Raw genomic sequence first — 26,989 nt, 5'->3', positions numbered from 1 at the left:
TCTAGGATATTCTCACTGCCTGAAGAGTAAAATATGAAAAGAAAAGTAACCTACAACAAACCATATGGTGTTTAATGAAATGAATTATATTGAAGTAAATTCTATTTTTTCAATTAAATTGATAAGAAATAAACATATAAAATATATGAGAATAAGCCTATGTGTTTTCATAGTATATATGTCCATAATCTCAACGATCTGTCTTTGAAAGACTCTAGCAGCTTCTTCCATGCAGCAATGACCACACATAATGTCCCAAACTTACTTTCTAAACAGACTCTTCATTTAGAAGGACCTGGAGCTTTAATGGAATGGGTGATTCAGAGGCAGTTAAGGGAAACTTAAAAAATGGTCCTAGTATATTCTGTTGTTCCAAGATCTATAGAAGATATTAGAGTGACTGAGAATATCAAAGCATATTGACCACACTAAAGCATTTCCATAGGATAAGTTATGATCAAAACAGTCCTCAAAATAAGTATTGGCAGATTCTCATCACCTTACACTGAAAATTTAAGCCTACATGAGGCAAGTAGTAGAGTTACTTATCATCTTGATATTTATATAAAAGCAAAAGTTATTAATGATGAATAAACAGCTTTATAGTGAGAAAGGCAGTTGGGATTATTAGTGAATTGAATTATTGTTAATACGCCAATAAGGTAAAACTCAGATTTGCCAATGGCATATGCTAAGATATCATGGTATAAGTGCAGTTTCACAGAATGACATATTCTGAACCCACACATTTGTAAATTCAAGCTGCGTTGTACAAACAAAACCAACCTGTGATCTTGAAAGGGTTCATGGTCAGGTTTCCTAGAGAAGCCACAATGGTTTCCATATGAAAGAGAGTTTGCAAAAAAGATGTGTTAAATGCTGCACCTGTCTCCCGAGATGACTCTTTTGATGTGAGTGTGTTATTGGATTAAATGACAACCCTTTAATGGGTATGAGGGTCACATCATGACACTATATGAGTAATGTGAGCATTCTGAATTCCATGATTTTATTTGTTACATATTTATAGGAAATGCTGAAGTATTTAGAATAGACAGGGCCTGAAGTTGGTAACTCACTCTTACTGTTTGGGAAACAAGTTACTTTTTACTTTTCATTCATTTTTTTTTATTCATTTGATTTTTGTGAAAAAATTGTCAACAACAACAAATCCCCAACCTCAACCTCCTCTGGACTCTAGGAATGTTAAATGTTGTTGACAGTGGCTTCAGGTTCTTATGTGGGCTTGCTCATGTCTTGGGAACATTTTATAATCCTGCCATTATTCACTTATGCCTGTAGATTTTTTTCTAATGGTATTTTTATTTTGCTTTGCTTTTGTTTTGTCAATTATCTATTAAATGATATAGTTATCTCTGCTACAACAAAACCAAAAAGATTCAAAAGAATGAAAGTATTTATAGAATTTATAAATATTTATGGACATTCAAATTAGTTTGCTGAGATAAAATTCAGAAGGAAAATAAATCATAAGGAATCTACTCACACACTCAGAATTGTTGCACATGTCTGGCAAGCGATAGAGTCCTATGTCCCAACAAAAATATGAGTTTGGGGATTGTGCTTGGCGTCAGACATGAAACTATTGAGGAATCAGCAAGTATTTATAGTGTGTGGGTGTTTGTATGTGTTCACATACATGTGTATACACACAAACACATATATACTACATATATGTATATATGCATAATATTAAGAAATTATCAAGTATTTAATGTGTATGTACATGCATATATATATCTATGTGTGTGTAGCTTTCAATACATTCTTAAATCAAAACTTAAAGTAGGTGACAAACAACTTTTCAATTCTTTGAAGCCTGGACAGTTATTAGTTAAAGAAAAATCTGCTGTCCTACTGGCCTACACCTGATTATAAATAGCAGTAAGACATGAGAACACCCAGATTGCCAAATGGGCCTTCTAAATTTAACTTGCCCTTCCTCCAACGGCTTTGAAAAGAATGATATCTTTTGTGCAAACATGGCCTTTATAAAGGGCACGTGGAGGCTAAGGTCAGAGACTGTTGGACCTAGAAAATATTTGAAATATTTACTTAGTCTGGGAACCCATATTTTGGAGTCATAAAATCTAAAGCCAAACTAAAATAATTTTGTTACTCAGTACCAAATAATATGCAAGCAAATAACAACACTTAAGCCCATCTCTTGCAATCAATGGCACATGGCATAAAATAGATAGCAGGAACTCCTCATTTCCAGTGTATTTAGCAGCAAGGTCGGTGCCCGCCCTCTGTGCCCTGTTCTTCTTGCACTTTTAGAGGAATGCTTTAATCTGACAACCTTAGCTGTGACCAGTTTGCGAAATTGTTCTTTCTTCTACAATTCACTTCTGAAATTCTATTTCCGATTTTAAAATACATGAGAACTTTTCTTTAAATAGTTCTGTCTGGTGTTTGACTGTCGAGCTGCTGTGTGACATGAGGTACAGAAGCATATTACAATAAAGGAGCCAAGAGTGGAGGGCACTAAACTGGGCAGCAGAGGTGCTGTGCCTTAGGGGAGCAGAAAGAGGGATGAAAACAGAAATTTAGTGTGTTTAAAAAATAATATCGTGAGTGAGGTAACCCAGTCACAAAGAGAGAAACATGGTATGTACTCAATCATATATGGATTTTAGACATGGATCAGGATAGTGCCAGTCTGCACTTCCATTGACAGAGAGTCTGGGAAACAGGAAAGAACCTAAGAGAGATATGCATGGTACCCCAGAGAACAGGAATGAGGCAAGATCTTCTGAACAGATTGGGAACACGGCGAGGGGTGGAGGGGAGTGGGAGCTGGAAAGAAGAGAGGGGGAGAAGAGGAAGAGAGAGTAGGTCATGGGGGAACAGGAAGGTTGAGTGGGGTGTAGAATAGGGGGAAGAGGGAATCATAATTTAGAAGACAGATCTGGCACCAGTGAGACCTCTAGTGATCTAAAGGGATGACATCAACTGGCAAGCTAAGCAATAGTGGAGAGACCACCTTAAATGTCCATTCCTGATAATGAACTTGATGTCTATAACCATCCTAGAACCTTCATCCAGTGACTGATGGAAGCAGAGGAAAAAACCCACAGTTAAACACTGAACTGAACCCATGGAAACCAGTGACAGAGAGAGGAACGATGAGCAAATTGGCAAAGAATGGGCTGGAAAAACCAGCAGAGACAGGTGATCTGAAGAGGGGAGAGCTCTTGGACCCCAGACTGACAGCTGGGAGGCCAGCATGGGACTGATCCAGACCCCCTGAGTGTGAGAGTCAGTGAGGAGGCCTGGGCAACCTGTGGGGCCCTGGGCAGTAGATCAGTGTTTATCCCTGGCATACAAATGGACTTCATGTGTTCATAACACAAAGAGGGATGCTCTCTCAGCCTGGACTCTTAGGGGAATGTCTGGACCCTGCCCTGAGTAAAATGACAGACTCTAGATATCCCCTATGTGGAAGGAAGTGGCGATAGGGTGGGAGGCTGGGGGGGGATGGTGGGGGGAGTGCGGGAGGAGGGGAGGGAGAGGGAACTGGGATTGACATGTGATGCAAGCTATTTAAAATTAAAATAATAAAATAAAAATAAATAAATAAATACCCAGCTAGACATTCATCAGTACAATACAACACATAGAAACTTAAATTGCAAAGAAATTTCTGTTGTTGGTGTTGACACAGATTAGAGAGGAAGCAAAGTACCAAGTCCTGTGAGTATTCTTCTTTCGTGTGATGATCCTTAAAGTTTCTCCAAGGCCTACTTTTCGCAAATAAGAAAGGCCCATTTTTAACTGTTCCCATTTGTCTACACATTAATACATGGATAAATAAGAAGAAAAACTAGCCACAACATTTGATAGCACTGAAGATTGTGCATGTGCGTGCATGTGTGTGTTAGTGCACACGTACATACATGTATGTGTGTTTGTGTGTATGTATTTGTATACCTACCCTTGTCATAAAATTTTGACTAGTATGATGCTTTTGCAGTCAGTGGAATACAGCTCTCATTTAAAAATTATCCTAATTCTGTAGGCAAGGCCAGATATGATAGTGAGGTCAGCCACTGGTAAACTGATAAGCATCATGGGTGATATCCTATGTGCCGTCAATATGAGCACTTTCCTTTATACACCTATATGGAAGCATAACAGAACATGCATGATTCTACTTTTAACTTGACACATGTTTTCTTGGGAGTCACTCTGCAGGTGTTTATTGTATATGCTTATAGAGTCTGTGCTGTGGAAATAATAAATTTGGTATGAGTTAAAGTAGCCATGAGACTCCCTCTGCAACAATGTAAGCCTAGAATGTGTGACAAGCACCAGGTCTTCTAGTTACCAGCTAAATGCATTTTGGCAAAACATTATGGAAATCAGATAAGGCATTCCTAAGTTATGATGCTGAAGTAAATATCTTCACTTAGAATATATGTCAAAGAAGTTTATACTACCATATAATGGATTCGATAACATTTAGCTTTTAGCGTTTATTTTGTATCTAGCTTTGTATGCCTGTTTTGAGATTCTTTTTTTTAACTTGGAAGTTCATTGTAGCTGTCAGAGGAGTTAGAGTTTAGCTGGTAAAGACAAGGCTTAGCATTTAAATTCTCTTAAATTCTCATGATAATGAAAGAGAGTCACCAAGTCACGTTCCAGTACTCAAAGTTTATAAGAGGCTCAGTGTGCACAATCAAGCCAGACTTGTTTTGCAGGCCTGCAATAGCAACTATAAGAGAGGCTGAGGTGCTGCCAGCCAGCTAGTGACTGAAAGACTTGCTTCCAAGGCTCACAGTGTGAGTTCAATCCCTGGAACCTGAAACTCCTGCAGGTTGTCACTGACCCCCGCATGAATATGGTCATACAGGCATATTCTTTCCACACCTCTCAAGTAAATCAATAAATATAAACCAACAAACAACTGAAAGAGACTGAGGCAGGAGAATTGCAAATTCCGGAGCTACAGGCCTAAAAAGTGTTCAAGTCAAACCCTGACAATTGAGTCCCTGACTCAGAATAAACATTAAAAGGAAGTTCTGAAGATACAGCTCAGTAGTAGAGTTCTTACCCAACATGTACAAAGCCATATATTCAATCACCAGTACTGCAGAAATATGTAGACACAGAGTCAAGTGATTGTGATAATCTGTGAAACGCTGTTGTCCAGGCAACTGTCAGTTTAACAAAGTAAATATTGTTATTTGTCATCTCAACATAAACCTTTTTATATTACTAATATAATGATTTTATTCTTACATTTTAAGTATTTTGCCTCATGAAATACCTCATTTCGAAGTGTCTTTTGAACTGGGCACATATTTGTAATCCCAGTACTTCGAAGATAGAGGTAGGAACACTAATGGCACTTTTTGCTGTGTTAAGAGTCACAGAACAGTTGGGCTGGACTATAGATGACCCTTTAATGAGAAGGGAGGGAGGAAGAAAGACACCAAGATAGAGCAACTGATCATCTGTTGATTTATATATCAGTATCTGATCTAATGGACACATTTCTCAATGTTCACATTAATACATTTTAGAATTTTATCTATTTTTAATATTTTCGTAATTTTAAAGTAGTTTAGTTAATTCTGCTGTTCTTAGCAAACACTCTTCTCTGTTCCTTTCACACTAACTTAGACAACATATCAGCATTCAGAAAGTCTAATATATAGAAAAAACTTAAAATTTAACACATAGTAATGGCAAGGAGTATGAACATTGTCTGCGTATGTCCTTAATAAAAGGACTTTAGAAACATAGTAATATTCAAATGTACAGTGAAGTGAACCAGTTCATCATACTCTTGAGTAATGAATGGAGATTATAACACTGTATGGAAAGTGGCATCTGGGAAGCAGATAATTGGCAGAGATTATCCAACATATTTAAAATATGCTAACTACAGTCATTGCAAGTGTTATTTTTGGCTGAAAAGAGGCGCATTGGGATTATAAGCACAATTTCAATTGGAATTTTCAGATATCACACAAGAAGAACTTGCTTTCAGAAGAGCTCATATTGGTGTGTGTGAAAAGTGTGTGCTTTTAGTTAATGCATTTTCACTCATTCAGAAAAGATGTAGCGTTGTGACATCATGAAGTGCCATTCTTAGGCTTTTCAAACTGCTGTTCCCTTTCCATTTACCAAATAATGCCATCTGCTTATTTATCCCAGTAAAAACTCTAGACACACTCCAAGATTCTCATCCCAGATCCCTCGAATGTCAACCATCCCACTCTGGCAGGCCCTAATCATCCCTTCTGTGCAGATGCCTCTTCTGGGTGCCCCTGATCCTTCATCCTCAGGCAGACTGATGGAGACTGGTCTAGTGGGGAGCATGGATCTGTTGAAGCATTCTTCCCAACAAAGGGAAGGGTGTTCATTATTTTGAACACCATACATATTTAACAATGATAATTTAAAACAGATAATGTCACCAGCGTCATATTTGCATAAATTATCTAACATAACTGGGTTCCTTCTGTCTTTAGTTCCCTTTCAGTTTTATTACTTACAAGCTAATCTTTATTGCCTCCTAACTCCAATCATTTTCTTTTTCTTTTTGTAGCCTTTTTTAGTCACAATTTTACTCTTGCAAATTCCATATAACATATTATAAATATTTACATAATTAAAAGCCAATATCGTTTATAAGTAACGGTGCTGGCTAGTTTTATATCAACTTGATGCAAGCTAGAGTTACTGGAGAGGGGAAGTCCCAATCGCAAAAATGCCTTCCCAATTGGGCTGTAGACAAGCCTCTCTTATTTTAAACTTTTGATACACAAATCATTATGTGGGTAGTAAAGAATTTAAGTCTTGTTAAAAAAATAATAATTATGGAGAAGTGATTAAACAGATAAATTCAACCAGCTTAAGAAGTGTAAGTATAGTCACTAAAGCAAAAACCAGGCTGATGTTTATACTGCTGGAAGCTTTGAACTAATAAATCTAGTGACATGGACTTTCCTAGGAACCCACATGTTTCACTATAATGCACTTCCAGTTAATATTTTTTAAATGACAGACTTACAATGTATTTGACAAATCAGTAACAAAGTATTGATTTTATTGATTCCCATTCTTAGAATACACTTCTTTTCAGAATTCCATGTGCTAAAATGAGGAGTCTCCTGAGACACTTTTGTCCTGTGTCAAAATATTTCGTTGCCTCTAGTAGATTGGTGACTGCTAGGTAAAAATCTAAACGGTCCCATTTTCTGGTTGATCACCATTCTTATTAGCATCTATATGAAGCAAATTCTGGTTATTTGAGATTGGGTATTTTGCAATGCTTTCTTTAATAAATAATGGGAGACTCTGTGATGGTAATATCTAAGCTTTCAAGTGAAAATGATATTTTTTTGGAAAATGTGTTCTCTGGTCCCATGAAACTCTAAGTTTTGATTTCTAAAGACTTTATGATGACACAGGTGGCATTAATAACGATTTTATATTGCATAATTGAAAACACTGTCATTTGGAACATTTGCCTTACTCAATGCCCAGTGAACCAATATATGCCAAATGAGTAATTCTTGGCATTCTGTGTGTGCACGAGCACATGTGCTTGCAAGGACAAAAGAGCCATTCATGATGCAAAGCAGAAGATAGACACATCAGTCAGACAGGATGGAAAGCATTGTGTTATGGTTTATAGTCCACAGTATAAAAAATTCTACAATGATCTGAGAAGGCTATTAAAATTCTCTTCACTTTCCAACCTAAAAGAAAAATCTCTATGAGGGCCAGTTTTCTTCATGTAGCTCAATGGAAGCAACAGATTGCAACAGATCCAGTGCAGAACTACACTGAGGAGCCCAGCTGTCTCTTATTAAGCCAGACATTTATAAAAGTCAGAGTTACAAAGTTTAAACTATCACGGAATTCCTGTCATCAATTTCTTTTGGTTTCAAAAGCATATTTCCTTTCCAATACAAATGTTTATGTAAATACGCAATAGGGTTGTTGGTATCTTTTCAGTGAATTAATAATACTTAAATTTGAGCGCTTTTTTCATTTTGCACATGGTAAATGTTGGTAGATTTGTTCCACATAAAAGAAAGCCTGTTGGAGTTCTTGGTCACCTTTCAGAATGCATGGAAATCTTAGACAACCAACACCAATGCATATCAAGCACTCAGCATACTGGAAACTGATTAGGGGCTTTTACAAGTGAGCATGGTTTCATTATTTTAACAGGAGTATTTTGCCCTTGAATTTGAAAGAGTGGAATGAGAAGACTTTCTGTTTCTTTCATTTAAACTTCTTTAAAAATAAAAACCAACAAATCATATTATTTACATGAGAGCCATCTTTGGTATTTGCTGGAGGCAGCCTCTCCATTCTTACTTCCAAGTCTGTGAGTCTCACTTCATGTGTCCCATTTACAGAAGTAAAATTAGCATGTTCTCCAGTCACCATTTGGCTCAAGACTCAATGTCACTATAAAAATCATCTTTGCAGTTTCATAGGCTCTGCTGCTTCGCTTTAAGACAGAAGGAGTAAGTACATGCCGTTATGGGCTCTTGAGCACTAAGTCTATAAGTTCTGCTAGAATAAAGCCTGGCTATGTCCATAAGTAATTGCATTATGATAGTAGAAGAATTGCAGGGCATATCCTAGGAAAGGACCCAAACAAATCATGTCAGTTCAGAAATTCACCTTACTATTTAAATTTCCTGATCATTTTAGTTACAGTGAAGAGATTAGGACTTGATCTAGGTGTGGGGAGCATGCTTATTCATGATTTGTTAATTTTGATTGAATTGGATTAAATGTCATTTTTTTAAAAAATAAACTATAAAATTCAATCTAACATTGGATTACTCAAGATTTAAAAAGTAAAATAACTTCCTCCTGACTCTAGACTTAATGTAATTTTATATTTCTATAAGTGGGTACAGAAATCCACCATATTCTTTGAGTATATCCAGTAAATTATCTTTAGTTAATGTTCAGAAGCACAAATAGGAACTGAAGTCTATTATTACTATATTTTTCAAGGGTTTTCTAATCCCCTGTCAGCTGCTGGAGTTTATAATGTTTTTCTTCCTTCCTCCTTCTTTCCCTCCTTTCCTCCATTCCTTCCTTCTTTCCTTCCTTTATTTCTTCCTTCCTTCCTATTTCTGAGTATCTGTTAGTTATAAGTTTTTGGTGACAGTTCTCCAGAATTTCATAGTAAAAGTTTGTTTCCCATGGGGTAATTTATTTGTTGTATCTCTGGATATTTGGTAGCTGAATCAATAAATAGATCTGTGCCTAAATACTTGATTCAGGGGGAAAGCCATTGCGTATGTGAAAGCAAGCATTTTTGAGAGCCTAATAGTAAAAATAAAAATTATAATACTGGAAATATGTGCATAGAATTCATTGCAACTATGTATTTTGTTCAAAAATGTTATCACATTCCTTCTGCCTTTCATATGTTTGGTGTGTGCTACTTAGTTACTGTTCTTTTGTCATAAAAGAAATATATTGTTCATCCAAATAAAATATTTGAAAATATTAGTTTCCTATTAATAGCTAATATAATAATTAAAAAGGTAACAGTAATAAAATACTTTTTAGTTTACAACTTACTTTAGATGTGTAGAGTATATGCACATAAATATGTACCAAAAATATTTAAGAGGGGGGCTTTTACTAGAATAGTGCTTCCCTCGACTGCACTCACTGTCGTTGATTCAACCCAAATGCAATCTATATGTGAGCATCTGAAGACAATTACAAGACACACTTACAACTTCCACACCCCTGTTTGTCCCAGCAGATGCCCATTTGCTAAGAGTACACTAAGTGAAAGTTCACAAGGGTAGACTTACCAGCTTCTTTTAAGTCATACCTTCTCGTGGAAAATGTAGTCACTGTTCTCTGCCTCATGTTTGATACTTCAGATCTCAGTAAAATCATCAGCAGCAGCAGAGTGAGTTAGACAAACCCTACATGTATCAGATTGCAGGGAAGTAAATTAGGGGAAAAACCAAAGACTTCTTTAATAAAATAGTTTTTAAAGTCATGGTGCTGTATATGATTTAGGGGTCACTTAAAACAGGAGATGTTTCTTAACTGACAACCTATTATTGATCTTTACCTCTTATTGTTTTCTTTTGCCAGATGATAAATAATAGCAGTTGTAATCTTTCTTTTAAGTCCATATTTTTTAAAGCGATTTTAAAAGACAACCACTAAGGATAGAAATAACTGTGAAAAGTACTTATTTCTCTAGTTCCATTTCTTCTTTAATACTTCCAGGTATGTTCACCAGGCTGATGGGTTCGTTCAGCTCTAAACCTTCAGGTTAATGCAGAAATTATACATCATGTTGCTAATGTTGCTCTAGTTAATGACAACATATCTGTAACTAATAGGATTGAATTACTACAAGGTAAAAACACTATTATTGATTCAGAAACAGCCTCATAAAGTAAAAGAAGTATGCTGGGACTTTATGAGCCTAAGTTCCTAAAATTTAAGTAACAGGGTAAAGATGGGCAGAAGGCTGATTAATATGGTCCTCAGACTCTGTATAGAATCAAACAGGCTGGAGTGGGTAAGTTTTTATGATTTGTTAGTTTGCCACTATCAGGAAACATTGGTATTCTCTGTGGCTGATGATGAAAAGTAATTTATCATTTCTATTCATACTTTTATTTAGCACTAACTACGTGCAAATGACTACATCAGAAATTGCGTATTACAAAAGTAATAACAAAATGAGGTCATGTTAAAACTAGCTGGCAAATAAGGTAATGGGAATTATATTGATTTTTTCTGCATACAATTTTGTTTTTCTCACACCCATCATTCCACTACCTTCCCCATTCTTCTCACCCCCTCTCTTTCTGCCTCTTTTCTCTCCAAAGGATTCCACTTCTGAATTCTCTCATATTCATTCCACAATTGAGAGAGTTATACAATATTTCTTCCATCCCATTAGTAAGTTCTTGACTTGTCATAGCTTGCCATCTGTCTATTGAGAGAGGTCACCATAATGCATTGTCACTGCCTGTACAGACAAAATCCAGGTTCATGAAGTGCTGTCTGAAGACAGGAGAGTGGCAAAACAGATGAGTTTGGGCTGAATTTTGATGGCTCAGTCTGTTTAACTAAGCTAATTTATCAGGGAACTGCATTCCAGGTGGAGCAACAGATTTGCGCAAATGCACCATCACAGATCTCTGAAAAACATGGTGCTATATTCTATAATACAGCATGCATGAAAGTGACTAGTGAAGGAAAGTCTGCAAAAGTAAGAGCCATTCAGATCATGTAAAGTCTTTAAATGGAATTCTAATATTCAGAATTTGTAGACTATGGGTGAGGCTTTGAAGGTTTTGAGAATGGCCTGAGATCACTCTGGAAGCAGCATGCTAAATTGAGTGAAACTGTAAGTGATATTAAAAAAATCAATGGTTATTGAGAAATGATAGGATATTTATTCAAGGGTAAAAGAGAAGTAAGAATGTGCTAAACACGGTGTGTGGTGTTACAGCGAGTGCGTGTTGGTACTGAAGATGGAATAAAATAAAAGCAATGGCTTATCTCAAAAAAAGAAGGCAAGAAGGGAGGAAGGAAGGAAGGAAGGAAGGAAGGAAGGAAGGAAGGAAGGAAGGAAGGAAGGAATCCACCAGTAAAGACAATACAGAGAGATATCATTTAAGAAATGGACTTTGAGAAAACATATAGCTAAAGTCCTGTATCCTTTTAGGAAAGAATGATGGAGCCATCACTGAAAACAGTATCCATTATTTAGACTGGAAAGGGCCAGGAATAGTTCCCATGAATCACAACACAAGGAAAAGTCACCTAGAGGTGAATCAGAGAATCCATGCAACTCTGTGTACAGACTAATAATAGTCAGAAATGTCTAGTTGAGCCAATTGGCACAATTTTGTAACTTTTCCTGGTAACAGCCACCTGGTAGTGAGATCAAAGAAAGTATCCTGGGCTGTTTTCTCAGCATGAAGTATAGGTAGGAAGGCAATGATCATAATAGACCTAAGGGACTTCCTCTGCTTAGATGAAGAAACATGAACTAGTGGGTCGCTGATTCACATGTCACCACGCCTAGTGAGACTGAAGTGTTGAAGGAATTAAAGACTGGCTCCATGTGAAGAACTGATTCTCAAAATATGAGAGGAAAGGGATGAGAGAGGTGGCAAGGCCAGAGTAGAAAACTTCCAAGTACAGGATTTAAGAAAGGAGGTAGTTTTGAGTAACATTCTTACTATCCTTTCACTATGAGCACACTAATTATCATATTATCTACTACACTTCTTTACAAATTAGTGATTAAGAACAAGGTGGCTAAAGGCTTCTCTGTAAACCACTCCATGGCTGAACGACAGAGCAACAACTGCAGCCCAAATTCTACTTGCTTTGATGGGAGAAAATATGCAGCATAGACAACAAGTAAATGTGGCCCGTGGTTTCATTTTTTTTTTTTTTAGAATGTAAACCATGTAGAAACAAGCTATGGCCTGTGGGCTAATGTTGATCCTATACCTTCTCCATAAAGTAATTACTGCATTTGTTAAATTTATTACCTATGTCTCCTTTTTACTATAAGTCAATGCTGAGTGGTTGGAATAGAGATAAAAGTATTTACTATTGAATCCTAAGCACAAGAAGGGCCCCAACGTCCTATGACTGTGTTCTTATTTTTACTTTTGATGGTCCCATAATTGAAAGCAGACAGTGTGAACACCAAGTATATGTTCTACCACAGAAATATACCATTAGCCCTTCAGATTTTGATTTTTTTAAATAATTTTAAATTGTTTTGTAATTATAATCACATCATTTTCCCTCTTCAACTTCCTCCCTCCAACTTCTACCATATATCCTGTAACTCTCACAAAATCATGGCCTCTTAATTCTTGCATATATACAAAATACAGGAGGCCTAGGTAATCTATGGGGCCTTGAGTAGTATTTATCCCTGGCTTACAAATAGCCTTTGAGTGCCCATCCCAAAATGAGGGATGCTCTCTCAGCCTGGACTCTTGAAGGAGAGCCAAGACCCTACCCTGGATGACATGACAGACTCTGAAGATCCACCATGGAGGGCCTCACCCTCCCTGGGGATCAGAGTGGAGATTGGGTGTGGGACTGGGGGCACCTGGTAGGGATGCATGGGGAGGAGGAGAGGGAGAGGGCACTGGGATTGACATGTGAAACAAACTTGTTTCTAACTTAAATTTAAAAAAAAGAAGAGAAAAAGAAAAAAACAAAAAAAAATACATAAAAACAACCTATCCAGCCTATATAATAGTACCTGTATGTATATTATCTTACGACTGACTACTTGGTATTAGATAACCAGCTGGGAGACTCTTCCCTGGGAAAAACTATTCCTCCTACTCTCAGCACTCCTGAATGACTATAGTTCTTTGTCGATGGTTGAGGCCCCATGAGCCTCCCGCTTCTGTGTTACCATGCCCATTTGTCTCATTATTACTCAGGTCTTGGTTAGGCAGTGCAGTGGTTTGAATAAGAATGGTGCCTACAGGCTCATATATTGGAAAGCTTAATCACCAAGGAGCAGAGCCATTTAAAAGTATTAGTAAGATTAGGTTTGGCCTTGTTGGAGGAAGTGCGTCCTTAGGAGCAGGTTTTGAGTTTTCAAAAGCCCACACCAGGCCCAGTGTTCTTTCTCTCTTGATTGTGGATCGGGAAGTAGAGCTCTGGGCTACTTCTCTAGTACCATGCCTATTTACATGCCACCATATACTACACCATAATGATAATGGACTACGCCTCTGAAACTGTAAGCAAGCCTTCAGTTAAACGCTTTCTTTTATAAGAGTTTCTTTGACTAACACTAATACACAAACTGACTTAGTGGAGCCCATTCTATATGGCAAGATATTGCCCAACTGAGACACAGGGATGTGGGGATGGAGAGGTGCCTTGGTCCTGCCTCAACTAGATGATGGGACAGATTTAGTAGACTTCCTAGGGGAGGCCTTAACCTCTCCATGGGGCAGAAGTGAGGAGGGGGGAAATAGGATTGGAATGTAAAAAATAAATAAATAAATTTTATTTAAAAAAGAAGAGTTGTTTGGGCACAATAATCTCTTCATGGCAATATAACAGTGACTAAGACAGGAAGCTGTGTTGATGAGACTTCATCAAAGTGTAGCATTTTTGACATTTCTAGTAGACAAATCTCACACCAAACCTGCTCTTCCTTTGTCTCTTACAATCCAAGCCCCCAATCTCTTCAGTAATGATCGTTGAATCATAAGTGCAGGAATTGGGTTGTGTGTATATCAGTTGGGACCAGGCACCACAGCCTCGTTGTTCTTTTTGATTGGTTTTGATTTCTCTGTAATGGTAGCCATTAGTTGTAAAAGGATGTTTCTTCTATGAGACCCAAGAATTAAATTTATCTGTGAGCATAGTGTAAACATTTAGAATGCAGTTAAGGATTGTACTGGTTTAATAACTGGTTAGAGAACTGTTGGATTACTGCCAAGGCATGTGTACCACTATTGCACCCTTAGGGTGCTTCTCCATGCTGGTTATTCTTGTGGTTTGATACAAATGTTTCAGGCAAGAATCAAAATACTACTTCTAAACAATTGTTTCTCATTCATTTTATGTCATTCACTTAATCCTGTTCCTCCGTTAAATGTTCACCATTGATTATCATTACATTCACCTACTAACTTTTCTTTCCTTCTCTTGCAGTCCCTGCTATGTGGATATTTGTTAGCAATGACTGATGTGGAAACTACATATGCAGATTTTATTGCTTCAGGAAGAACAGGTAGAAGAAATGCAATACATGATATCCTGGTTTCCTCTGCAAGTGGCAACAGCAATGAATTAGCCTTGAAATTAGCAGGTCTTGATATTAACAAGACAGGTGAGTCACTTAATGTACACCTTCCTAGGAACATGGGACGATCTGGCATTTCCCTACATGAGAACAGAGCACACACACACACACACACACACACACACACACACACACACACACACACACACACACACACACCTTCTTTTGAAATCAAATGACACAATTAAAAATAGTTCAGATAAGATGAAAGTCTCTGTTTAGATCCTTAATCCCTCCTTTTCTTTCAGCAACTTCTCTTGAAAGGGTTGCCTACACACATTGAAAGCTGAAAACACATGATCAAAAACTTCAATATCTACAGAAGCTTTGGAATTACTTATGGAGAAGACTTAATAAAGTTAGGACTCCTGCCAAGGATAACTCTAGCTATCTCCCACATTTCATGTATACCTAAAAGAGTCACAATGAGTCAGGCAGACCTTAATTCAAAGAATCATTTCAAAACAGTTACCTTAGAACCATTTTTATTGAGAATGGAAATAAAAAAGTTTATGTAAGTACTTCTTAGATGAAATGGTTTTGTAGGGAAAATGTACCTTAGTACTTATACTAGTAAAAAAGAAATATTTTAATACATTGAAATATTTGATAGCCTTAATTCTCAGTATTAAAAACAATTCTTTAATAGTTTCCAAATGCATAACTTCATCAAATATTTTAAGAAGACTTGCACAAAAAATTATTAAGTATGAAAATAATTCACAGCCAAGGAACTACAGTGTTGTATACTTAACAAGAATTCACAATTTCTGACTCTGTAATGTTCAATATGACTTCAGTCTAAGAATATATGTGTGAACACTTTCAGATTGTTGAAAATGTTTAAGTTTATGTGTGTGGTTTTAAAAAGACAGAATTTTATTCATTTATTAAAGGTCAGTGTATCATCGACACCCTTTCAATTTTAGATTAGTGGCAAATGTTGACATCATAGCTTTGGACTGCATAGACATGCATATTATAGGACTCATTGTTTCCTTGTCACTATTGCATATACTTTATATACTTAATTCTCAAAGCAATTTGGAGACAGACTATAGGGCATTATTTTATTCTACTAACATGAAATGAGTAAATACGCATTTTCCATGACTTAGAAATTTTTCTTCTCATAGATTTATATTTTAATTTTTACATTAATATTCAATTTTAAATGAATTTCAAGAAACCTTAATGTTGGGACTTTTGACTCATGGAGCAGTTTCTTCTGTTTTGCCTTCCACTGAGAATTGCTAGCTTCAAGACATTTTTATGCAACAGAACATGCTAAATTACTATAAGTAATTTTAATAGTAGTATAGTACCTATGTTACAAATACAAAAAGTAAAATATAAATCTGCACTAGTTTGTACGTTTATAATTTGACAAAATTTCAATATATTGCTGGTCAAAACGTATCTTCTTTTTTAAGCAACTCTGCATTCTAATTATAATTATCTAAGTTCTTGCAAATTTTTTAGCTTCTCTTCAAATCATTATGTCTCCAACTAGGCAAGCTGTTAACAGCCCTGACTTCACAGTTCTTGATGCAAGGGAGAAATATTGATTATCAACATGAAAGTCTAAACCATAAAACATGGCATACAGAACAACAAATTTAATACCTCTGAGGATTTGGAGGGACTACCTTCATCACTTCTGTCTCTACTTTCTTATAACATATACTTAGCAATATCACTAACCCTTTATTAGTTAATAAGTATCATTTATCAACGTCTGTTGGCAGTGTAATGCTTAATTCTGAGTGGTATCTTCAAACACTAGGCTGTCCCATCCATTCCCCTGGGAGTTGGGGGCCTCACTGTGTATTTATGCAGTCACCTTCATCTTTCATTATTCTCCTCTCTGTCATCTGCCTGAATCTGACTCACTTCCTTTGTTTAGGACAGATCAGACAGCAACAAACTGTTGGACAAGAGACTGACGAACTAATAAAACAAAAACAAACAAAAAAACCCACTTCTATCTTCCTTTGTTACTATGAATTTTGAGTTAATAAAACTTTTGAGACACTAGGTAGATGATCCTAAAATTCTATTAAGTAATGGGAATGGTACATTTTAAGTATTTGTTCAAATTAGAGGGTCAGGACACAATCCCTCCTCTGTTTCTGTAGACTATAAAAAGCACATTTTAAGAGTGGGCTGGAAAGATGGCTCAGAGGTTAAGAGCACTGACTGCTCATCCAAAGGTCCTGAGGTTCAATCCCCAGCAACCACATGGTGGCTCACAACCATCTAAATGCCAAAACACTGTATACATCATAAACAAATAAATCTTAAAAAAAAAGAAAGAGAAACCATTATTAAAAAAAAAAAAGAGTCATTAGCTTGGCCGTGAGATTTCCTTTATCAAAAGCATAGCCAGTCACTGACAACTGAACTTTTCACAAGTTATTTGTTTCTGACTTTTGTTCTGATGTCACAGAAAGTGGCAGGCTCTGAATGCTCACACTTTTTTATTCATCATGCACTGCCAAAAAAGCACACTTGTGTCTATAACATGTTCAGAATCTGCGGATATGTCTGAAGTCTCTGACATGATACGCAAAGAGTCAGTAAACACAAACTTCTCTGTTTTCCTTGTCTTTTACAGAAGGTGAAGACGATGGGCAGAGAAGCTCCACAGAGCAAAGTGGGGAAGCCCAGGGAGAAGCCGCCAAATCTGAAAGCTAACACTCCATTCTGACCTTCAACAACACCTGACAATGTGGCGAATCTCCTGGCTTCGCTCGGATGTATTTGCTGCCATGAGTGAAAAGGAGGGGAAGAAAATGGCTGTGCTGCATGGCAAGAAGCTGTGCGTTGCCATGTTTAAAGTGGGGGCAGAGCCTGTGTCTGCAGACAGCCGTTTCCCTACCTCTGTCATTAGCAATGGTTGAAATCACCTGGCCTGTGCTTGGATATCATTTTTGTATGGGTCCTTTCACTTGACCGTATAATGAAATGCTTGTAGAGAGTAGCACCGACCTCGCTGATGATTCCTGTAGCATCTGGCCCCTCATGAAGTCAGAGGATTTAATTGTGTCTAATTGAAAAGGGTTGGTTGAACCCCAGAGTTTAATTGTCTCTGGCTGGAGTATTCACCCAGTGAAAGAACCATCCAGAGAGCACTGTTAGCGTTCTGTCCCTGTGTGTTAGTGCTGTGTTATTTACACTGTTTTGTAGCGTGCAGTATACCTGCTCAGCACTGCCCTTTGATTGCTTATGTAAAAGAGAGGATGTACATTACTGTGAATTTTTATACCACTCATTTTTAAAGGGCTGCCTTTTTAATTTTCCATAGTGTTGTGGCATGCACGGGAAGAACATACTTTTGTAAAACACTACTTTCCTCTTGATAACTGTGTGCTGACGGTTAAGTCCACAAGATTCACTGAGACCCCTTTGCTTTGTTACACAGGCATTTGGAAATATCCATTAATGTGAATATTGCCTGAGTTCAGTCCTCTCAGTATCTGCATAGACAAGAATTCTATCAATATTGATCTTATTTCTAAATAAGAAGTTCTTTCAGCTAATATTCTAATTTTTCATAATAAGAACTTTTAAAAATTGAGAAGGTAGAAAAAGAAAGCCAGACAATACTAAATAACTGGAAATACTGTGCTCTGTGGATCAGTTTTCTCATGCAGATGTGTACCACTGTTTAAACCTGGAGGATGGCTTGTGAAGAAAGTACTCTCCTCCCAACCCTCTGGGTAGCAGTCCAAGGCGTGATGACTTTGTGTTGTGTTCCACCATGACCTTTTTCAGCCCTTTCATATCCAGATGTTATTATGCACTTTTTAACGTTTGTAAACTTTTACTAATAATTAGTGTAAATTACATTCTGATACAATATTTATCCCCTAACCACACTTGTACTGATGCTGTTGATGGTGTGTTTTGACATCGTGATTCTTGTATGGAAATTTTTTGTGGCCTGTGTAACCCTTCTGGTCAGTATTATGAAATCAACTCTCTGTGGTAGTAAATAAGGACACAGTAAGATGCCCAGGGCTCACGAATTATGGGACAAATATCAGATGACAGAAGGCCTTTGCAACAAAAGATCCCCTAAGTGTCCTGGAGAGCATAGCTACAGTTCCAGGTTAAGAGTAGTTTCAACACAATCCATGGGTCTGACAGGAACTCAGCCTGTCACTGTAGTTACTCACAAGGTGCAAGGGATGCCTGCTCACATCTTCCTTTACAGTGCATTTTTTACTGACTGGGAGTACATGAGTCTCATTTAGTCCCCAACTGGATGTTCTCCAGAAAAACAAGGAATATTAAATATGTCTTTCTGGATATAGAACATCAAATTGATTAAGTATGGGATGCCTTGCTTTGATCTAACTCATTGGAGGCTAGTTAGGAGGGAAAAGATCTAACCATTGACAGACTCAAACATGTTGGAAGAAGCTTCTGGGCCTGTTTAAACAATCTTTGATAATCTATTTAAAACATTCAACAGTTTTTGAAGTCCTTTTTTAATTATCCTTATAGCTTTCTTGTGATTATGAAGTTCATTCTCAAAGTTGTGGAATTCCAAACTGATTACTGTGTGTTTTGTAAAGTTTAAAACCAGTGCTGAGTCTATGTGGAAGGTTTATATCCCTGTGTGTGATACACTATTACTAATGCATGTGGCGCCATGCTTGTCTTCAATTATATAAATAATGCTAAATGGAGAAGTCATATGAAGCTTTTGATTTTGTTTTACCTCTTACTACTACTTTGCATACTGTATTCAAATACAGAGGTATTCTCAAGCTAGGAAGGGAAAAAAGCATTCTCGGTCTCCCACATTTTATCAGTTTTGCCTGGCAAAAAGTGCATAGAATCTCCTAGTTTTATTTTAATATCTCTTATTTGCAACTAAAGTAATAATACATAAGGAATGGATCTGTAATGACAGATGGAAGAGTAGACCATGTAAACAAGTGTTTGTTAACTATCCCAACTGAGTCACTTCAGAACCCTTTCTTTCAACTCTTCAAATGCACCATTTAGAATTCAATATTTCTCCCCATCAGACGCTGGGAAGTGAACATGAATAACGACTAATTTTTGCAAGATTAGATAGCTAATTTGATCCCATGTTTATCAACAGAATTTTGGTTCCACATGTCATAAAATTAGAGCTAAATTCACAGCATATTTCTCTGTTCGGAAAACGTTAGCAATGCCCTCCTTCAGCTTGCATTTCACAGAGAAAGAAAGTGAGTTTCAAAAGGGAATTGCCTTTCTTCTGAATTGCAAATGGGTCAGTGGCACATGTGGCTAAGCCCACATTTATTTTTGTTTTATGGTTTTGTTTTTTTAAAATATTCAATCATACCTTATTTTGAGAGTTTACTTCTAGCATGTAAACTGAAAATTTGCATAGGTTTATTTTGTGAATGTTATCAATATTCTATGATTTTATTTAGTTACCAAGAAACACAAAGATTTCTGTTTTTGATACATTGACAATGAGTGAGAAGTTGTTGAATTTACCTTTTTCCAAATGAAAGCATTTTATATTCATGCATGTTCATCCCAAGTTCACAGAAATGCTCTCTACTATGTAATTGAAATCATGACATTCATTTTTCAGGAAAAACTAGCATAGTAGGCCACTGTTGATGCCCTACCACTGACTCTTCCTCTGACACGGCAGCCAGTCACCATTTTAGAAAATGAATGGCATTTCTATTTTTTTTCTCAGAGGAATAATAAAAGAAAAATATGTAACTGTTGGGCAGCAAGCTTCTGAGTTAATCCTGCAATAGTGAGGAGAAAATGTGTAGTCATTAAATGAAAACAAGGAAGGATCCATAATTTATGATGTCTTAGAAGCCCAGTATTGTTCTTTGACTGAAGAATGGCAGCCTTTGAAGTCATTGTGAGCTTCTATGACTTTTGTATTTAGCAATGTTGCATGCTCACACAATTGATATTAAAAGCAGTACTTGTTTTCTGAAATGTAGTCTACCAAGAGTATTTATTTACTGTATACTGTATACATGGTGCTAGAGAAAGGGATGTAAAATACAAACTCAAAGCCAGAGGAACCTTGTGGTGCATGGTCCTGATCCCCTTGGTTTCACTTCCCTGTCCTTTGCCATAGAAAGTTCTGATCTCTTCTACTATAGCAGCCCAGCACCCTAAATTTTGCCTCTGCCATAACCATCCCTCTCTCAGATCTGAAATACCATCATACCTATGCTTCCTACTTGGTTATCTGAGAGAGAGAGAGAGAGAGAGAGAGAGAGAGAGAGAGAGAGAGAGAGAGAGAGAGAGAGAGAGAGAGAATCCAATACACTCCTTTCCTCTCAACTAACTGCTTACATGATTTTTTGGTAACTTCCCTCCAACCCACACTCTGATCATATGAGAACTAGAAATCAAGGTCTGAGGCATACACATTGTACTCTCTACTTTAAGGATTTCAGATGAATGAGCAAACACATACATTGTTACAGACACAACTCTTATCATTACGTTGTGGATGACATTTGGTGTTCAGAAGTATTTGAATAGACCTTCCATTTATTTGTGGTATTATTTATTAGATACAATACTTTTATCACAAGCAGGTAGAAAAGACCAAGAATAAAAGAACATGGAACTCAAGCGAAATGAGCCACTTGTCAGGCAGGATCTGAAGTTTCCAGGCCAAAAAGCCTTGCAAATATTCAGGTTTGTCTTACTGAAGCTACTCAAACAAAACACACATGTGAAATAATCCCCATGTACTTCTTATGTCTGTCTAATTTAGGATGTTAGGAATGGTCCCATAAGAAGATGAACATTTCTTCAGCAACTTCCTTAGGCAGAATTGCATCATTACTTTTTCTCTTTGGTGCCTGCAAGTTCTCTTCTTTCGTGAAGGTCTAATCAATTTAAGGACAACTAAAATTTCTCCCCTTGTCATTATTCACCTTTTAGATTATGCTAAAAAATTGTCAAGTAATATTTACTCATTGTTAGCAGTAGTCACCTTGATACAAGTACATTACAGATCTCTGATTCTGGAAGAAAAGGGGAAGCTTCTGGCTTCCTGACTAAGAGTCACTCCATCATCTTGATACCATTAATTTTCTCATGACCTTTACAGAATATAAGTTAATTGTCTATTTTTTCTAACATTACTTTTCCATAAAGGTACTCAAGTTTTCATGTCCATATCCCCCCTTTAAATTCACTCCTTCTTTTCTCAAAACTATCGTCTCTGTTCCCTGTTCTCTTGCAATTCCCCCTCATCCCTTACCTTCTGCCATCTGATTTGCAGCATCTCTCCCCATTAATAACTACTAACTATACAGTTGTCACTGAAGTCCGCAATTTATGAAATACAGAAATACAATTTATGAAATTAAAGAAGCAATATTTAATCAAAGGCTAATGTAAAAGTGTTTGTATAATTATAATTGATGCCTGCATGACAGAATATAGCAGAGCATTGTGTCTTCTTCAAAGTAAAACCTACATAGTCCACAAAATGTGTGTCCTCCCCAGAACACCACCTTCTGAGATGGACATATGTTGCTAATCCATGACCATATCTCCCTATTATATTTAGTGGCTGCATCCTTAGACCGTACTAGCCTCAAACTTAGCCATCCAGAGATAGCTCAGATGATCCTGTAAGCACTGCTAGCAGTTTTATTCTGGAATAACTAGTAATGGTACCATCAATTCTTCTCAAGAACACTTATGTTTTGGTAAAATTGCAGCCTCCTTGTACTCTGAGTTAGGCCTAACAAACAAGCTTCATAAGATTTTTTGAAAGTATGTTTACTTACTGAGTGTTCTTTTCCAATAACTTATTCTTTTTTTTTACTTCTTCCCTACTAAATATTGTTCTTCCATGGCAGTCTATCTTTTCTGAGTGTGTGTGTGTGTATGGCAGGGGGAGGTGACAGCTTAAATGAGTCCCTGGTACTGGAGCCAGGTGGCTAGCATTCTCCCAGCTCCTGCCTGTTACTTGCTAATCTGCACTCCAATGCCATCAGTGTCACACTCACCATAGTAAGTCTCATATTCTCTTCTCTACTGCTGACCTATTGGACTGTTGAACATGGAGTTCCCAAAACATTTAAGCCAACAAAAACCATTTATTTATTAAATATCATTCTATACACCTCCTTGATCTGGGAAAGCATTTTCCTGTTCTTAAAATTTGTTTTCTAATTGACACAATTGGCACTAAATTATTCAGATGCTGTGTCCTTAAATCTTTTCTAGAAAACTTTAAAGTTTAAATCTTCTTGACTTGTTTCCCCTTTCCAATATCTCACTTGTAAGGAATTAGCTGCTCCCTGTTCATCATTCTCTAACATTTTGCCTTTTAATGGATCTATTCTTTGAATAAAGTATGAATAAAAGATGGTAGCAGCTATATTGTCTCTTTACTTATCATTGCATCATCATTATCTCTTAAACACTTAGTATTTGTAAATAAAGTCTTGAATTCACAGTATCTTTAAGAGACAGACTTTATTTACAGACCAATTACGAACAAATGCAATTCAGGCATAAAGTTGATAACAGAAACATCTATACCATACCTTGCTGCATAAAATGCAGACCATTTTTTTAACAATAAGACATGTACTTTTAAATGTCCTCTCAAATTCTATGCTGCATTTGTATCTACATATTTGATATGCTTTACTGAGATGAGATGTCAAAAGGCAGTATGAAAAATTGATAAAGTTAGAATCCCTTGATATACAATGACCTCATTAAAACTCCTTGCAGGAGTCGTGAAGCCTGTACTCTCCCAAGGATGCTGATCTAAATCAGCCAAAGCAGATATAGCTTACTTCTCTGGCCTAAACACATCAGTCAAAGAGAGTTCCTGGAAACATGCTGAAAACCTTAACCAAGGCTACCATGGACTTTCTAGGAATATGATTTCCTGAGAGGTTTCCTGGAGAAGCTCCCTGATAGACTAAAGACATGGTATTTCTGATAAGAATAAATTTCTATGGTAAGAAAAAGAAAAGAAAATAATCAAAAGGGCTGCATCCTCTGCTTGAGGTGAGTGTGGGTTCTGCTCGGGCCCAACTCCCCCCGCCCCCTCCTTGGAACTTCCTGGGTCTACTCCTCATGTAGTGGACCCATCCCAAAAGGATAGACCACCCTAAGTCTGAACACACCTCAGTCTTAGCCTCTCCACGCCCTCCACCCTCCACCCTCCACTTGAGTCTTGGCACTCCTAAATCCTCTGCTTGAGTAAGGAGAACAACAGGAGAGGGCAGACCATGAACAGTTGCCAACACTGAAGTCTTGGCTCACCTATGCCCACTGGGAAATGAGGGGAGAGGAAGAGACCACACCTGCACTCGCTCAAAGAACGGATGAGAAGATGACAGTATAAGAATGCACTCAACAACAGAAACACCAATAAGACTCCATGAGAATCTAGGGATTCTACACCAGCAAGACCTGAACATCCCAACACAGATGAAGCAGAAGAGAAGGACCTCAAAAACAACTTTATGAAGATGATAGAACCCTCAAAGAGGAAATGAGAAAAATCCTTAAAGGAATGGATGAAAAAGACAAACTAAAAATTCAAGAAATAAAAAAAATCTCTTAAAAAATGCAAAGAAAGTCAAGAAAAATCCAACAAAACAAGTGAAGGAAACAATTCAAACAGTTCAAGGCTTGGAAGCTGAAATAAAAAAAACAAAGAAAACAGAGAATGAGGGAATGCTGGAAATAGAAAAGCTGGGTAAATGATCACAGACTACAGATGTAAGTATAACCAAAAGAAAACAAGAGATGGAAGAGAGAATCTCAGGTGTTGAAGACACACTAGAGGAAATACAGTAATCGCCCAAAGAAAATCTCAAGTCCAACAAATCCCAGGAAATATGGGACATCGTAAAAAGGCCAAACCTAAAAAGTAATAGATATAAAAGAAAGTGAAGAAATACAGCTCAAAGGTACAGAAAACATACTCAACAAATCATAGAAGAGACTTCCCCAACCTAAAGAAGGATATGCCTATGAAAGTACAAGAAGCTTACAGAACACCAAATAGACTGGACCACAGAAAGAAGTTCCCTCAACACATAATAATCAAAACACAAAATTTACATAATAAAGAAACAATATTAAGAGCAGCAAAGGAAAAAGGCCAAATAACATATAAAGGCAGACCTATCAGAATTACTCCCAAATTCTCAATAGAAACTCTGAAACCCAGAAGGTCCTGGATAGATGTTCTACAAATGTTAAGGAAACATGGATGCTATCCCAGACTACTATACCCATCAAAGTTTTCAATCACTATATTTGGAGAAAACAAGATATTCAATGATTAAAACAATACATACTCACAAATCCAGCCCTACAGAAATAACTGGAAGGAAAACTCCAACCCAAGTAACATAGCTACACTCACAAAAACATAGGCAATAGATAATCCCACTTTACCAAACACCAAAGGAAAAATGAGGAGAAGAATCCAAACAGCAATACCACCAACAACAATAAATCTGAAACAAGCAAGAATTAACAATCAATGGTCATTAATATCCCTCAATGTCAATGGTCTTAATGTGCCTATAAAAAGACACAGTCTAACAGAATGGATAAATACAGAATCCATCCTTCTGCTGCATACAAGAAACACATCTCAATGTCAAAGAAAGACATTACCTCAGAGTAAAGGGTTAGGATAAGATTTTCCAATCAAATGGGCCCAAGAAACAAGCTGTTGTGGCAATCCAAATATCTAAAATAGACTTCAAGCTAAAACCAATGAAAAGAGATGAAGAAGGTAATTTCATATTCATCACAGGAAAAGTCCAACAAGATAAAGTCTCAATTCTGAACAGCTATACCCTGAATACAAAGGTACCCACATTCCTAAAAGAAACATTACTAAAGCTCAAATCACACATATAACCTCACACACTTATAGTGGGAGACTTCAACACCCCACATTCACCACTAGACAGGATCGCCAGACAGAAATTTTACAAAGAAACAAAGGAACTAACATAAGTTATGCCCCAATTGGGCTTAACAGACATCTATAAGAACAATCAATCCAAACACAGAAGAATATATTTTATTCTCAGGGCCACATGGTATCTTCTCTAAAATCGACCACAGTTGGCAACATAGCAAACATCAACAGGTACAAAAAATTAGGAATAACCCCCTGTATCTTATTAGATCACCATGGTTTAAAGTTAGAATTCAACAACCGCACAAATTGCAGAAACCCTACAAACTCATGGAAATAAATAATGCACAATTGCACCATTCTTGGGCAAGGGAGAAATAACAAAAGAAATTAAAGACTTCCTAGAACTCAATGAGAATGAATATACAACATACCCAAACTTATGGGACACTTTGAAAGTAGTGCTAGCAGGTAAGCTCATAGCACTAAGTGCCCACATGAAGCAACTGGAGAATAGTCACACTAAAGAATTAACAGCACAACTGAAAACTCACACAGGTGGGGTAGATGCCAGGAAATAATCAAACTGAGGACTGAAATCAATAAAGTAGAAACTAGGAAAACAATACAAAGAATCAGTGAAACAAAGAGGTGAATCTTCAAGAAAATCAACAAGATACAAAAACCTTTATCCAAGCTGAGCACAAGGCAGAAATGGAGCATGCTAATTAACAAAATCAGAAATGAAAAGGGGACATAACAACAGACACTGGGGAAATCCAGAGAATCATCAGGTCAAACTTTGAAAACCTGAACTCCATAAAATTTGAAAATTTAAAGGAAAGGACAATTTTCTGGATAGATACCACTTGCCAAAATTAAATCAAGAACAGATAAGCCATTTAAATATCCTATAACACCTAATGAAATAGAAGCCATCATCAAAAGTCTCCCAACCAAAAAAAAAACCCCAAGGCTAGATGGTTTCGGTGTAAAATTCTACAAGAAATTCAAAGAAGAGCTAATACCAGTACTCCTCAAACTTTTCCACACAATAGCAGCAGAAGGGACATTGATAAACTCTTTCCATAGGTTACAATTACCTTGGTAGCCAAGTCACACAAAGACACAACTAAGAAAGAGAACTACAGAACAATGTCCCTCATGAACATTGATGCAAAAATATTGGCAATAAATACTGGCAAACTGAA

The 26,989-nt window shown here is 36.9% G+C and overlaps 1 protein-coding gene across 3 annotated transcripts in view; it reads left to right on the top strand.

Moving 5' to 3' along the window:
• The window catches only part of Pkia (cAMP-dependent protein kinase inhibitor alpha), a 76,146-nt gene extending 55,313 nt beyond the window's left edge, over nt 1-20,833 (top strand). For 2 of the 3 annotated variants that reach the window (XM_013110980.3, XM_040741401.1), the window contains 2 exons: nt 14,710-14,887; nt 17,478-20,833. In XM_013110980.3, coding sequence (XP_012966434.2) covers nt 14,737-14,887; nt 17,478-17,557 — 231 coding nt within the window. In that variant the 5' untranslated portion in view covers nt 14,710-14,736 and the 3' untranslated portion in view covers nt 17,558-20,833. Of the gene's footprint in view, nt 1-8,494; nt 8,517-14,709; nt 14,888-17,477 lie in introns of those variants that run through there. The other variant, XM_021225268.2, reaches the window with a different exon arrangement.
• Nucleotides 20,834-26,989: the final 6,156 nt, after the last annotated feature.

Source organism: Mesocricetus auratus, unplaced genomic scaffold, assembly GCF_017639785.1.
Source record: "Mesocricetus auratus isolate SY011 unplaced genomic scaffold, BCM_Maur_2.0 Super-Scaffold_6730, whole genome shotgun sequence".
Classification (NCBI taxonomy): domain Eukaryota; kingdom Metazoa; phylum Chordata; class Mammalia; order Rodentia; family Cricetidae; genus Mesocricetus; species Mesocricetus auratus.
The sequence above is the reverse complement of the archived record's forward strand: the minus strand, read 5'-3'. Positions and strand labels throughout refer to the sequence as shown.